Source organism: Pristis pectinata, chromosome 5, assembly GCF_009764475.1.
Source record: "Pristis pectinata isolate sPriPec2 chromosome 5, sPriPec2.1.pri, whole genome shotgun sequence".
Lineage (NCBI taxonomy): Eukaryota > Metazoa > Chordata > Chondrichthyes > Rhinopristiformes > Pristidae > Pristis > Pristis pectinata.
Genome location: NC_067409.1, coordinates 21,737,494 through 21,753,319, shown reverse-complemented (window position 1 = coordinate 21,753,319; position 15,826 = coordinate 21,737,494). Strand labels below are relative to the sequence as shown.

The window sequence follows — 15,826 nt, the reverse complement described above, 5'->3', positions numbered from 1 at the left end:
GTGAACAGCCTTTGATTTGAATTTGATTACAGACTGCAGAGTTTGAATGTGCTCAAGTTTATGTATGGTGGAAGATAGGAAGCTGGATGGAGTATGTTGGAATAGTCAAGTCGAGAGTGATGACCAGGAATCAGATGACCTGAGACAGGGATGGAATGAATTGATGTTATGGAGATGGAAAGAGTCTTCATGTATAAGCAACAATGCTGAAGCTTTATAGAACTGATAAATATACTCACTGGAAATCAGTCATTTCTTTCAGTTGTGATACAGGCTGGAACACCAGGGTACGTCTACGCATGCCCAGTAAACAAGCAGATTCATGACAATTTGCAAAAACTCTCCCTGTGGGTTTTTAAAGAAATACAAAAACAAATTTTAAAAAATTAACTATAGATTCAGTTTTAAGTCCATAGTTCATATTCCTAAATGGAGGAACATTTGGCAAGGTTTCAGCTAATAAAGTACAAGACTGCTTAAAAGCAGCCAGGTCATGAACAAAACCTGTTAATTTCAAAAGCTCCCCATTCAAAATCAGAATTGTTGGAACTGGACTTTAATCACATTCACTCAAGAACTTTAGATTCGGATGTCCCTTGGAGAGTCAAAATATTTGAAAAAACACATCTTCTGATAATAAAAGACGAACTTAAATTGCACTCTTTATGACTTCAGAATCCTACAAACACAGCTAATTATTACAACAGTGACTATAATTCAGAAGTGTTTAAAGGAAATATGGCTTAAGAATTACACACAGCAAACTCCCTCAAACAAGGTGTGATAAAGACCAAATATCTGTTTAGTAATGTTAATTGAGGGGTAAATATTAGACAGGATACCACAAATAAATCCTTTTATCTTCCAAGTAAAACCTTGGTTCTTTCACGTTCACTTGAAAGAGCAGAAAGGGCTTTGGTTTAACATCTCAATTGAGAAAGCTGGAGTTTAATGCTGACATTCCTGGAGTGGGACTTAAACCCAGAACCTTTGACCAAGGTGAAAATGTGGCCAAGAGAGCCATAATTGTCACTGCTAAAAATATCATTGGTGCAGGAATGGGCCATACAGTTCAACATTTAATGGGATTAAGGTTCATTTATTGCTTCAACACCATTTTCCCACACCACCCTTTCTCCCTCAATTCCCTTAGTGTCCAAAAATTATTAATTTTCTTCTTGAATACATTAACTGATCAGCCATAATCCTCTGGGATAGAAAATTCCCAAGATTCTAAATGCCAATCTTTGTTTTGAGATTGTGACCCCTAGCTGTAGGCAGTCAAATCCCATCAGCATCTACCCATTCTTGCCTCTTCTAGGTTATGGGCCAAACACCAGCAAATGGGACTAGCTCAGATGGGAATCGTGGTCAGCATGGACCAGTTGGGCTGAAGGGCCCGTTTCTGTGCTGTATGACTATGTGCACACTTGGGTAACAAAATGACAGAAACTACAGGAATATTATAGGGATAACAAAAGGGACATAAGGTAACTATAGGCAAAATGAACTTTCTGTTCTGTATGTAATGTACAATATCACTGTTGTTATGGATCTTGTTGCTTCAGTGAACTCTGGTGAACCACGATAAGAGACACATAATTGACTAGCTCTTATATATTGGCTCTGGGCACTGCTCTGCCCGTAAGTTTAACAGGGATCATTTTAAAACTGAAGGAGAGGGAAGCAATGTTACAGTAAGTAGCTTGATGCTGACCCAGGTAAACAGTATGTGAGTTTCTCATCTAGTGATTGACCTGAAGGCAGTTCCACTTGCTTGACTACTTGTGTCACAGCATGCATACAGATATACTGCAACAGCTCAGTGGGATGCAAAAGAGCAGATTGCAAGATACACACAACCATGGTCTAAAAGGTCAGATTAATTTTATGTAAAAGCTATTAACTGATGTACAGACAGTAACCTCCCTAAAGAACACAAGGCCATTTAGTACCTCAAACCTGTTCTACCATTTGAAATTCCTCTATCAGCAACTTTTGTTAACAAAAAAATTAGAGACCGATTCTTAGCAAATTATTAACTTTACATTTGAGGAAGTTAATAGCAAATATATACCACCTTTTATGCAAAGGAGTATTTCTAATTTCACTTCTGCAAGTCTTTCTCCAAATTTTAGAAGTACTTCTGTGTCCCTCCCCCAACTCTACCACCCATCTAATCTAGTGAAATAATTCAGTCTAATCCATTAGTTCCCCAAAATGTCTTGGAAAGCAATTAAATCACACTCCCTTCTAACTTCTCCTACATGCAGCCCCAAGTTTTATAATCTCACTTTAGAATTTAACTGGTAAATTTATATTGCATTAAACCAAGGAAGAATACCGAGTGAGATTTCCTGTACCAGCTTTATTGTCCTGCTACTTCACTGAAAGTGCAGCAACCCAGTTTCTGGTTCTCAGGAAAGGAAAGAACTGGTCGAGGCCAGAAGTGGTGTAAAAATGAAACAGTTAAGTCCTTTAACAGGAAAATGAAGTTTATAATGGAACTCTATTCAGGCATGTTCTACTCTAGCATGTTCTGCAAAGTATTCCAAAAAATAAACAAGCCATTAAGTACTTAAAATATGTTAGAATTGATGGCAAGATGTTTCAGATATCTTTCAGTGGTAACTCTGACAAGAATATTGAGGGCATTAATGTTAAATGATTGGACTGGCTGATTAAGATAACTTTGTTTAAACATACAGTCAATGCAAGGAATTAATTTTTTTCATAGCAATAAACAAAATCCATTACCTTCCTCTATGCATTCCACGATGCCAGCGAGAGAAGCAAGTCAGGACAAAGCAAGGGACAGGTTAAAATGACCATTTTGTGTCACACAAGCTTTCCAGAAAATAAAATAGGTTTTTACACAGAAATTATTTGATGAAATGCTACAAGTAGCCAAACTAAAACTCAACAACCTGATAAAGCATTGGACAGCTTAACTGCTTCTCCCACTTGGGAAGTTTCTGAACATACCCTGAATTGAATAGGTTTTACCAATGTCTCCTTCCCAAGGATGAGGGAGATACACTCTCTGCCATGTCCCATTTCAAACCATCCCTCCTGCTGAACTAAGTAGCATCAATTGAGAATTCACAGCCTTTTACCTTGCAAAGCGTTATGAGTTGATATTTAAACAAATATCATTCACACAACTCTACAAGGTGTCTCATGGTTAGTTCTGAAACCTTCATATAACTGGCCATTCCATTCCTTTCTCCCCATTACTTCTCACCAAAAACATCTGAAATATTCTTTAATTGAACTTGGAAACATAATTTACCCGAAAGCTTATAAATCTCAAGGATGGATGACTTGTATCCCAGAGTTTTGGAAGAGGTGGCTTTAGAGACAGTGTATGTTCTGTTTATAACACTCCAAAGTTCTATAGATTCTATAATTGTTCCTGTTGACTAAAGGGGGAGCAAATCTGACCTTAATATTTAAAAGAAAGGAACACAATGGTGGTGGGTGGCATGGGACCTGCGATCCAGGTTCAATCCTGAGCTCCGATGCTGTCTGTGTGAAGTTTGCATGTTCTCCCTACGACCATGTGGGTTGCCTCCAGGTGCTCTGGTTTCCTCCAACATCCCAAAGATGCGGGGGTTGGTAAGTTAACTGGCAACTGTAAATTACCCCTAGTTTGTAGACGTATGGTAGAATATGAGAGTTCAGGAGAATGTAGGGAGTAAAATGGGATTAGTGTAGGATTAGTGCAATAGGTTGGAATAGACTGTGGGCCGAAGGGCCTGTTTCCCTGCTGTATGACTCTAATGACTATGACCATGCTGCAGATCAACTTGGAAGAGAATTTGTGTATTTGAGATAAATTATTACATTTACTCTCAATCAATATTATCCTTTAACAGGTTCATACAAAACCACATAAATGAAAAAAATCATGAATCACAGTATCTAAATAATCTCAGTATCTAAATTGAAAAATTATGAGTTACTTATGGGGTTATACTGAGATTGGAAAGCCAAGGTGCTTCTGTTGACTTTGCCATACAGTGATATTTCAGAGTTTTTCATTATATTATCTCTACAGTGTATTTGTTATATTGATTTGACAAGCAGCGTATCACAGAGTTTTGGATTATGGATCAGAAATGTTCTTGAAACCCCAGGACTAAAAAAGATAACAACACTAAAGCTGGTAACAAGTAGCTTATGCCGTGAAAAACAGAAATATGTCTGAAGATAAAATATGTTTCACGCAAGTGATTGTCTGAAGCGATTTGGATTGACATTCTGGGTCCCTCTCAAAGAAGGGCTGTGCACTACTGTTTTATTCTAAAATGTGTTTCTCTCTTAGTTATATCTAGTTCTAATAGAGAGTAATCAAACTGAAATGTTAACTCTGTTTCTCATTAACATAGTTACTGCCTGACCTGTTGAGTATTTCCAACTTTCACTGTTTTTATTTCAAATTTCCCACCTTCTCAGTATTTTGATTGTGTTTTCTTTGTGTTATCAATTTCAATTCTGATTCACATGCATGTGAAAAAAATGCGGTAAAGCAGTGAAATTCTCTGAAACTCTTGTCGGTCTGGCTGAACAAGCAGCTGTTGATTTCATCACTGAACACACCTGGCTACCCAGACCCCGGTCTTTGCTAATAAGCGTTCTTGCCCTCAGACACGAGTGCACCCCATAGATGCACTGTGTATACGCCATACTGGAAAAGGGAAAAGCCCGCTAGTCCAGCTTCACAAGTAGCTTTGTTTGAAAAGGAAGTGGGCTGGAAAATACCACAGGGCAAAAACAAAAGATATATAGGAACATAAGAAGCAGAACCACGAGTAAGCCACATAGATCCCAGAGCCTCTGCCATCGGCTAAGATCCAAAACCTTATCCAGTTTTGTACCAAAACCTCTTATCCTCTGATACTCAATATGCAAAATTCTACTGAGATTACCATCTTGAATATACACAATGATTGAGCAGCCTCTAGACCAGAGAATTCCAAAGATTTCCATCCTCCCAGCCAACTGCGACCACGTCTCCAAGTTCTGGCACCTCTGGCCTGACAAAACAGCCCTGCAGTGTCTACTTTGCCAGTCACCAACAATCTTGTACGTCTCAAGATATCACCTATTATTCTTCAGAAGTCCAGGAAGTATTGACCAATCTCCCTCATTCCCAGGAATCAATGTTATGAATCTGCACCTTCAATGCAAGTAAATGAATGTTCTGATGTAGGGTTATCAGTCTGAAATGTTAACTCCATTTCTCTCTGTACACAGATGTCACCTGACCTACCAAGTGCTTCCAGCACTTTGTTTTATTTCAAGAATATCCTTCCTGAGACAGAAACTAAAAATCAACACAGTATCTCAGATGTGGTCTTAGGAAACCCTTCTAAATTACAACAAGACTTCCTTACCTTTGTGCTCTAAACCCCTCACAAGAAAGGTCAACATACCACACCATCCACCCTCTAAACACACAGTTCACCACAGGCTCCCCCCCCCCCCACTCCCCTCCCCTCCCGGTTCTGGTTCCATCTGCCATTCACCCCTCCCCTTATGGTTTCCATTATCACCTCCTTTACTTTGATAGGATTCTCTACCCATCCCCCCACTTTGTTTTCACTCATTCCTGTGGCCCCCTCACCCTTCTCTTTCCCCTCCCCCACCCTTATGACCTGCCCATCTATTCCCCACCTCCTTCCCTTTATTCCATGATCTACTGTCCTCTCCTACTTCAACCTTTTGCCTCTTCTATCGATCACCTCTCAGCTTCTTACAATCATTCTCTTACATTCTCCCCCACCCCCCAACCTCCCCCCTCTCACCTGTGCTCCTGCCCATCCCCCAACCTCCTTATTCTGGTTTCTGCCCTACATAGATGCTGCCTGACCTGCTGAGTTCCTCCAGCATTTTGTGTGTGTTGCTCCAGATTCCAGCATCTCTTGCGTCTCCTGGTAGCCCTTTGTTCCTGCTTATCTCGCTTCAGCAGCTGTCTCCAACCCTCACACTCCACCCCCATCTCACTCCTTCTGCCTCTCACTTTTTTCTCTCTCTCTTTGCCGCTATCTATCATTCACCCAGGAACCTGAGGGGCAACTTTTTCACCCAGAGGGTGGTCAATATATGGAATGAGCTGCCATAGGAAGTGGTTGAGGCAGCTACGTTAACAACATTTGAAAGGTACTTGGACAGGTACATGGATAGGAAAGGTTTAGAGGGATATGGGCCAAACAGGACTAGCTTAGATGGAATCTTGGTCGGCATGGACTATTTCCGTGCTGTATGACTCTCTCTGCCATCTTCTCCCAACTGCGCCCCTGCTCCCCTCCCCTACCCGGCGCAACCTGCCTGTCATCTTACACCCCTCCTCAGTCTACCAATCACCTCACACTCCTGTCTCACCACTCCCCTTCTCCTCTTGAAACGTCACCAATTCTTTTCCTCCCGCAGATGCTGCTCGACCTGCTGAGTTCCTCCAGCAGATTGTTTGTTGCTTCAGAGTCCAGCATCTGCAGTCTCCTTGACTCTTCAACATACCACTTGCCTTTCCAACATGCTGAACCTGCATGATGTCTTTCTGTGCCTCCACAATAGTCAGTCTCTACACCAAAATTTAATGTTTTTTTTCCATAATTTACCATGCAGTTTCCCTGCTTTTCCTAATAATTTTGCATTTTCCTATATTAAATTCCTCCTGCCATCTTCTTTCCCCATCACTTAACCTGCCTATATCCCTGTCTGCACAAAGCATTTTCTCTTTTGTATGGTGAACACCGTTTAGCTGACATCATGCTTTATCAGAGGGAGGAAAATGGTAACAGAGAAGGTCTGTAGAAAAGTTTCACACTTAAGGAAGTAGTGAGTCTTCAACAGTGGGTTAGTGGGAGAAGGAAAGCCAGAAAAGAGGAGGCAAGGTTCAGAAGACCGCAGTAATAAAGGCAGTGGGAAGAAAAAGCATCAAAGATTCAAGCCAACAGGACTAGAGCAGAGCAAAATAATTTTCTTCACAAGTCCACATTAATGATTTTCGAACAATTACTATACAATTTGAAATATGTAAAATGATGCTTATATCTCAAAGAGTATGCAATTTTCCACACTACAGATCCATTTAAATTTAAATGTTAAATTACAAATTAACAGATTAGCCATACTTTACAGCAAAGAATGAAATCCTCCATTAACATATTCACTAACTGCATGACAATAATTTTAATACTGTGTCATTTATTACCTTGTCTATAGTATTCTTTTAGCTTGCCCGAGATCCACTGCATGGCTTTGGCAGAAATTTTTGTTCCAAAGTTTCTATCAAAAGGAGATGGTGATCCACCCTGGCAATTTTAACAACATGACATGGTTAAAAGATAAATTCCATGCAGAGTACAAAGACTCGTTCAAATTTCTTTGACTGCAAGTTTATTAAAAGGACAAAGAAACTTACATTAGGAATTACTAAATGCACAAAATAGAATGACTTTTCACCAAACCAGTTTTCCACCTCTACTTTAAGCAAAGTGATTATACTTTTATTGCATTCACCCTGTAGGTTGTTTTTCTAAACAGGTTCATTACACAGAGTCTCTGAAGGCCTCTACCCAGATTTCCTGCAATATCATGTGGTTATGGTCCAACAGCTGCAGTGCCTTAGGCTCGGAGGTCTGTGACTGAATCAAGGTTGCTTATTGCTGGCTGGCTGAATGGATCCTCCAGTTAGTTACAGTACAGATCTGTGGTGAAGTAGGTATGAAGAATCTGGTATTTCACCAAAGTACCCCACCCATCCACTGGATTCTATGGGGCTCTTGTGAAAATTGCAGCAAGAATCAGATATCCTGACCAATAACTTGGCAACAACTTTATGGGCTCTCGGATATCACATGAAATGCACTGTCTCCGCATGCTGATTTTGTTGGGCGTTTTCCTTTGAGTAAGCCCCATCCTCTTGCCTGAAAATCATAATGCTGTTCCAGCACAGAAAGAAGCCATTCTGCCCATCAAGTCTATGCTGGCTCTTGGTAGAAGAATCCCATCAATCCTTTTTCTAGCCCTTTACCGTGGTCTTGCAGACTATTCTTTCTCAAATGCCTATCCAATTCCCTTTAGAAGGCACAGATTGATTCCACCACACCGACAGCCAGTGAATTCCAGATCCTAACTACTCTCAGACTAAAAAAGATTTTCCTCACAAAGCTCTGTATCTTTTGCTCAGAGTTTTAAATCTGCATTACATCATCTGTGAACCATCACTATTTTAAAACTTCACTTATACAGCACGGTACAGGCCCTTCCGGCTCAACAAGCCTGCGTCGCCCAATTATACCCACGTTAACCTACTAACCCACGTCTTTGGAATGTGGGAGGAAACCGGAGCACCCAGAGGAAACCCACACAGTCACGGGGAGAACATACAAACTCCTTACAGACAGCAGCGGGAATGGAACCCCAATCACTGGCGCTGTGATAGCATTACGTTAACCACTATGCTACCGTGTATTTGACTACCCAGCCTATCTGAACCAGTTATGATCTTGTGTTTTTAAATAAATCTCCAGAGACCGACTCCACTTTCTCCAGCCTAACACTATAACTGAAATCCCTCAGCCTTGGAACCGTTCCAGTAAATAATTTCTGTGCACTCTGTGGCCTTCACATCCTCACTGAACTGAGGAAATGGTAACTGAATGCAATACTGCAGTTATGGCTTAACCTATCTTTTGTTAAGTTTCCCTTCATCTTAAACCGATATCATCTAGTTTTAGACCTCCCTACCGTGGGAAAGAGACTGTGACCATTCACCTTATCTATGTACCTTAGTACCACCACCTCCAACAGATAATAAGATAACTCTTTACCACTGCTCTGCTTTCTGACTTTAAGCCAACTGCCTAAAATACAGAATGACAAATCTTTAACATTATAGTTCTCTTGATACTTTGTAGTCTTTTGACGGTTTTAGCTATGCTTCCATCAATCCCATCACTACAGCCTCCACTCCTCCACCACCCCTCTCCCATGCTTCCTATATGCTTACTGTTTGCACGCAATACTCCCACAGATGTCCCTTTTCTTGCATGCAAGCACAGGTCTGTCACGGGAAGACTCGGGGTTAGTCACAGAGTCACATAGTTGCACAGCACAGAAACAGGTGCTTTGGTTAGAGCATCACAGAGAGACAGGGTGAAAGGCTGTTACTCGGGCTGGAGGTCAGTGATCAGTGGTGTTCTGCAAGGATCGGTGCTGGGACCTCTGTTGTTTGTGTTATATACAATGACTTGGATGAAAATGTAGATGGGTGGATTAGCAAGTTTGTCGATGATACCAAGATTGGTAGAATTGTGGACAGTGTAAAGGGCTATCAAAAAAATACAGCGGGACATAGATCTGTTTCAGATATGGGCAGTGAAGTGGCAGATGGAGTTTAATCTGGGCAAGTGTGAGGTGTTGCAGTTTGGGAGGTCAAATGAAAGGAGAAAGTATACAGTTAATGGTAGGCCCCTTAACAGCATTGAGGTACAGAGGGATCTTGGGGTCCAGGTCCATAGTTCACTGAAAGTAGCTATGGAAGTGGATAAGGTGGTAAAGGCGGTGTATGGAATGCTTGCCTTCATTGGTAGAGATGTTGAGTATAAGAGTAAGGAAGTCATGCTGCAGCTATGTAAAACCTTAGACCGCACTTGGAATATTGTGTGCAGTTCTGGTCGCCCCATTTTAGGAAGGATGTAGAGACTGTGGAAAGGGTGAAAAAGAGGTTTACCAGGATGCTGCCTGGATTCGAGGGTATGAGCTGTAAGGAAAGGTTGGACAAACTTGGGTTGTTCTCCCTGGAGCATCGGAGGCTGAGGTGAGACCTGATCGAGGTTTTTGAGCTTTAGATTGATTTTCATTTCTTCACAATCTCAATATTTTAGAATGTTTCATTTTGGCTAGGTACTCGATGATCCAAAAGTCAATCATGCGAAATTAAGTGTAAATTTGAGTCCAGTGTTTTATTAAAATCTAATAATCTATTGTGTTAAGTGTTATCCTTCTTGTTAAAACCCCATAAGAATTCCACACTTGTGTAATTATACCCAATGCAAAATAGCTTCTTAATTGGTTTATAGACATTTACCCCCATCCTCCGGTCTGTGTATAAAATTAATCTGAATGTGAATTTTGATGGCTTAACTTTTGGGGGTTATCCATGATCTGGTTCTTTCCACAGAAAACAGAAACAAAAAAAATCCACACTTACTCAGAGAAATGGGGGGCTATGTGGGAGGGAAAGGTTAGATAGATCTTAAAGCAGGATAAAACGTTGGCACAACATTGTGGGCCGAAGGGCCTGTACTGTGCTGTAATGTTATGTACTCCACAGCTTGCTTGACAACTGTTTGCAAATGCCTTTCCTTCCTTAACTTGATGCCTGCATGGGACATTTCCGTCTTGTTCCTGATTTCATTGACTAACCTTTTTTTTTTTACGAACCTCCAAATCAGGAACAAGAGTAGGCCATTCAGCCTCTCGAACCTGCTCCGCTATTCAATAAAACCATGGCTGATTATAAAAGTGTACCACTCAATTGTTCCCAAATCTTCTTGAATAGGGTTATTACCTGAAATAATACCTTGGTTCTCAGGCTCAGAGAAATAAATTGGTATCAGACTAAATCTTAAATGTAAACAGAAAATGCTGGAGACATTCAGCAGGTCACAGAACAACAGTGGAGATGATTTTTCAGGTTGAAGACCCTTCTTCAGATGGGTTCTGCTTAAGGATTTTTAACCTGAAACGTTAACTCTTTTTCTCTTTCTTGAGATGCTGCCTGATCTGCCAAGTATTTCTTGCAGTTTCTGTTTTTATTTCAGATTTTCATGATCAGCAGTTTTTTTTTATTCCAGCCATACCTTTTCAGTCTGAACTAAAAATCCTGATGTTATGGAACAAATCCACCGATTGAGGACCTTCACTGCTGTTGTAATGAAAGTCCTCAATCAGCAGATTTGTACAACAGCATAGTCACTTGCTGTGGGTCAACCTTGCACTTCAAATGAGCCTTCATTTTCTCTTGTTTTCTTTCAGGGTGTTTAATTTTCTTTGTTAAGGGAACTTTCATGACATTCTCAACACTCCAGTGAGATTCCTGGTATTTAGCTGGTTTACTGAGTAAATTGTTCACAGCATGCAGTGACACTTAACCCCTCTTTTCCTGTCTTCACTGGAAAGTCATGCCTGCTCTCTTGAAAGTGCCTACACTCAGCTCTGGAGCATCTGGACAGTAAAGACACATATGTTAGACTATCGTTTATTGACTACAGCTCTGCCTTCAATACAATAATTCCAAGCAAACTTGGCACCAAATTCCGAGACTTAGGACTCAACGCCTCCCTCTGCGGTCTGTTTGTTAGAAAGTCAAGGATCCAGTTACAATCAGTGAGGATAGGCAGCAATACCTCCAGCACGATTATTCTCAACACTGGTGCCCCACAAGGCTGTGTCCTCAGCCCTCTACTCTACTCCCTATACACTCACGACTGTGTGGCCAGATTCCGCTCTAACTCCATCTACAAGTTTGCAGATGATACCACCGTTGTAGGCCGTATCTCAAACAGCGATGAGTCAGAGTACAGGAAGGAGACAGAGAGCTTAGTGGAATGGTGTCATGACAACAACCTTTCCCTCAATGTCAACAAAACAAAAGAGCTGGTCATTGACTTCAGGAAAGGGGGCAGTGTACATGCCCCTGTCTACATCAATGGTGCTGAGGTCGAGAGGGTTGACAGCTTCAAGTTCCTGGGAGTGAACATCACCAACAGCCTGTCCTGGTCAAATCACGTGGATGCCACAGCCAAGAAAGCTCACCAGCGCCTCTACTTCCTCAGCAGGCTAAAGAAATTTGGTTTGTCCCCTTTGACTCTCACAAACTTTTACCGATGCACCATAGAAAGCATCCTATCTGGATGTATCACGGCTTGGTATGGCATCTGCTCTGCCCAGGACCGCAAGAAACTGCAGAGAGTTGTGGATACAGCCCAGTGCATCACGGACACCAGCCTCCCCTCCTTGGACTCTGTCTTTACCTCCCGTTGTCTTGGTGTAGCAGCCAGCATAATCAAAGACCCCACTCACCCGGGACATTCTCTCTTCTCTCCTCTTCCATCGGGTAGAAGATACAGGAGCCTGAGGGCACGTACCACCAGGCTTAAGGACAGCTTCTACCCCACTGTGATAAGACTATTGAATGGTTGCCTTACACAATGAGATGGACTATGACCTCACGTCACTTGTTGTGACCTTGCACCTTATTGCACTGCACCTTCTCTGTAGCTGTGACACTTTACTCTGTACTGTTATTGTTTTTACCTGTACTACATCAACGCACTTTGTACTAACTCAATGTAACTGCACCGTGTAATGAATTGACCTGTATGATCGGTTTGTAAGACAAGCTTTTCACTGTACCTTGGTACAAGTGACAATAATAAACCAATACCAAAAAGTGGGGGAAAATGCCAATCAGATTACAACATACATTGGCCGGTTAGCTCAGTTGGTTAGAGCGCAGTGCTAATAATGCCAAGGTCGTGGGTTCGATCCCCATAAGGGCCAAGTTAATTTTTAGGGCAGGCACGGTAGTGTAGCGGTTAGCATAACACTATTACAGCGCCAGCGACCCGGGTTGAACTCTGGCCACTGTCTATAAGGAGTTTGTACATTCTCCCAGTGTCTGCGTGGGTTTCCTCTGGGTGCTCCGGTTTCCTCCCACATTCCAAAGACGTACGGATTAGGAAGTTGTGGGCATGCTATGTTGGTGCCAGAATTGTGGTGACACTTGCGGGCTGCCCCCAGAACACTCTACGCAAAAGATGCATTTCATTGTGCGTTTTGATGTACATGTGACTAATAAAGAAATCTTATCTAACATGACAATCAAAAAAGTTACTTAATAGAGCAACCTAATTGAAGAGAATCCACAATATTACCATCATTCTTCAGAACCACATTTCACTGTTAAAATGAAGGAAAGCAATCTTTGAGTACAGTAGCCTCAGCTTTGAATACAGCTTCCCGCTTTATATTTTCACCTGTTGCATGTGGCCCAGGACATTTTTCCGGCAGTCAAACACACCCTTGCCTTCTTCGCTGTACAACTGATAGATGAAGTCTGTTGTGTAATTCTCACTGCAGCACTCGTTTCTGAAACATATGAAAATAGGTAGCTTGACATTAATTCCAATTCAAACCAATTTACAAAGGTGAGGTCCAATTACTACCGATTATGGAAATAAAAGCAGAAGTAGCTGGAGATGCTCTTTAGAAGCTGTCTGATCAGCTCAAAACGAAACGGAATAAAAGCTTCAGGTCGATATCTTTTATAGAGTCATGGAAAAATTTAACAAAGAAGATCATCTGTGCATAAAATCACAAGGGATATAGACAGGGTCAATGCACACAGTCTTTTTCCCAGTGTTGGAGGAATCAAGGGCATAGGTTTAAGGTGAGAGGGGAGAGATTTAATAGGAACCTGAGGGGCAACTTTTTTCACCCAGAGGGTGGTCAGTATTTGGAATGAGCTGCCAGAGGAAGTGGTTGAAACTGCTTCTTATCCATACTCTAATCAATTTAACATCCAGGTTAAACTCCTCATGTACTTTATGAGGTGTATAAAATGATGAGGGGCATAGATAGAGTGAACACAAAGTCTTTTTCCCAGGGAAGGGGAAGTAAAACAAAAAAAAAGGCATGGGTTTTAAGGTGAGAGGTGAAAGATTTAAAAATGTCTTGAGGGACAACCTCTACACTCAGAGGGTGGTCAGTATTTGGAATGAGCTACCAGAGAAAGTGGTTGATGCAGGTATAATAACGTTCAAAAGACATTTGGATAAGTACACAGCTAGGAGGAGTTTAGACGGATATGGGCCAAACGCGGGCAAATGGGACTAGTTTGGTGGGCATCACGGTCAGCATGGACGAGTTGGGCTGAAGGGCCTGTTTCCATGCTGTATGAAGGCAGCAGACCTCACCACTTGCAGTTTCCTTTTCAAGATGCACACCATCCTGACCAGGAAATATATTACTGTTCCTTCATCGTCACTGGGTCTAAAGGGCAGCCCACTGCACTTCTCAAAAGGTAATTAGAGATAGGCAAGAGAGATCAAATCTCTAAAGAAAAACAAATTAAAAAAACTCTCACCTGAGTACCAGACCACGTTGGACACTTGTTTTCATCTTTGCTGTCAAATGTTCTACATTGGACTGCAAAACAAAAGCAGACAGGCATAAAAAAAACTGTCATTTTTAAAGATTAGATTAATTGAAAGGCTGCAAATTATCCCAAGAACTGAATATCACCACTGGCTACAAAGATTCAGCAAACCCTGCTGAGACTAACAATATCAAAATCATAGCACTGTTCATACTGGCCTATAGGTCAAAGCTGGATGCTTAAAGTTCATTCAGACAAGATCAGAAGATAAACAAAGGAATGAAGAAACAGTTTATGGGTTAATTGGACATGTTTTCTCCCCCAGCTGTAAACAATATTTTGCTATCTTAAAACCCAAATCTGCCCTAAAAGCTCAGTTGCGTAGTGATGGTTGTTGTGCACTATGTGATGGATTTGAAGTGTCAGCTTAATGATACTTAGCCATGATGTATATTATGTGCTTATGCACAGAGGCTGCTGAAAGTCCAGCAGTAACACCAATGTGCAAGGCTCACTCACAATCACTGTTGCAACACTGAAATGCAATTGGGGACACTGAAGAAATTGCATGGGCTTGACCAGGAAAGTAAGCCTTAACAGAAAATTGGAAACCTGCTCCAGTGTGGTGAGCAGGTTGGTATTCACTTGACCTGCTGATAGAGACTCCACCACTGAAAGCAGCTGAAGAAACTTTCTTGAAGGATTAGCTGTCTTTGAGGTCTCCTTTCCTTGGGTGTCCACCTATACCCTCATTGTATCTTGACACCCATGGGAAACACAGAATGAATCCACCTCTGAACTCTGCTTTGGACATCCAATTCAAGAGCTGAAGGTCCAGCTCCTACTTATTATCCCAATAAATGATGGTCTTGCACATTAGATTTACATCCCACGAATTCAAATTAAAACAACACAGTAGCTTGACGATTTTTGCCCCACCAAGTGGTTAATTAATCAACCTCAGAGACTGAAGGCACAAATGTACAAGAGACAGAGTCAGGCCATTCAGCCCTTCAAGTCTGTGGCATCATTCAGTTAGATGTATGGTTCCCAACCCATCTGCCACACTGGACCCATACTTGCAGCTCTTAGACCACATCCACACAACTTACTTCCATTTTAAAAAATGTCTTGTTTGTGTTATGTGATGATAAGGCATAAATCATTATTCTACCATGCCACTAATAAATAATATTAATACCATTCTATATGGTTTCTACCCACATTCCAAAGATACATAGGTTAGGAGCTGTGGACATGCTATGTTGGTGCGGGAAGAGTGGCGACACTTGTGGGCTGCCCCCCAGCACATTCTCAATAAAGCTAAAAGACGCATTTCACTGTGTGTTTCAATGTACATGTGACTAATAAATAAATATCTCATCTTATCTTACCAATAATATTCTATAAATACCAAGCACATCTAACCAAACAAACTAAACTGTTAGTTTTAACAGGGTGTCACATGGGTCTCACTGTGTATTGGCTGGGCCATATGTCATTCATAGACCATGGCTGAGAACCAGTGAATTTAACTATGCATACCTGTATCTCAACAGAGACACAAGAGACTGCAGGTTCTGGAATCTGGAGCAAAAAACAAGATGCTGGAGGAACTCAGCAGGTCAGGCAGCATCTATGGAGGGAAATGGA

At 41.4% G+C, this 15,826-nt stretch overlaps 1 protein-coding gene across 2 annotated transcripts in view; it reads right to left on the bottom strand.

Moving 5' to 3' along the window:
* The window catches only part of pfkpa (phosphofructokinase, platelet a), a 106,319-nt gene that overhangs the window by 1,911 nt on the left and 88,582 nt on the right, over positions 1 to 15,826 (bottom strand). For both annotated transcript variants that reach the window (XM_052016025.1, XM_052016024.1), the window contains exons 18-21: positions 14,162 to 14,223; positions 13,053 to 13,164; positions 7,220 to 7,319; positions 240 to 345 (exon numbers count right to left, since the gene is read on the bottom strand). In XM_052016025.1, the coding sequence (XP_051871985.1) occupies positions 240 to 345; positions 7,220 to 7,319; positions 13,053 to 13,164; positions 14,162 to 14,223 (380 nt within the window). The remainder of the gene's footprint in view (positions 1 to 239; positions 346 to 7,219; positions 7,320 to 13,052; positions 13,165 to 14,161; positions 14,224 to 15,826) is intronic.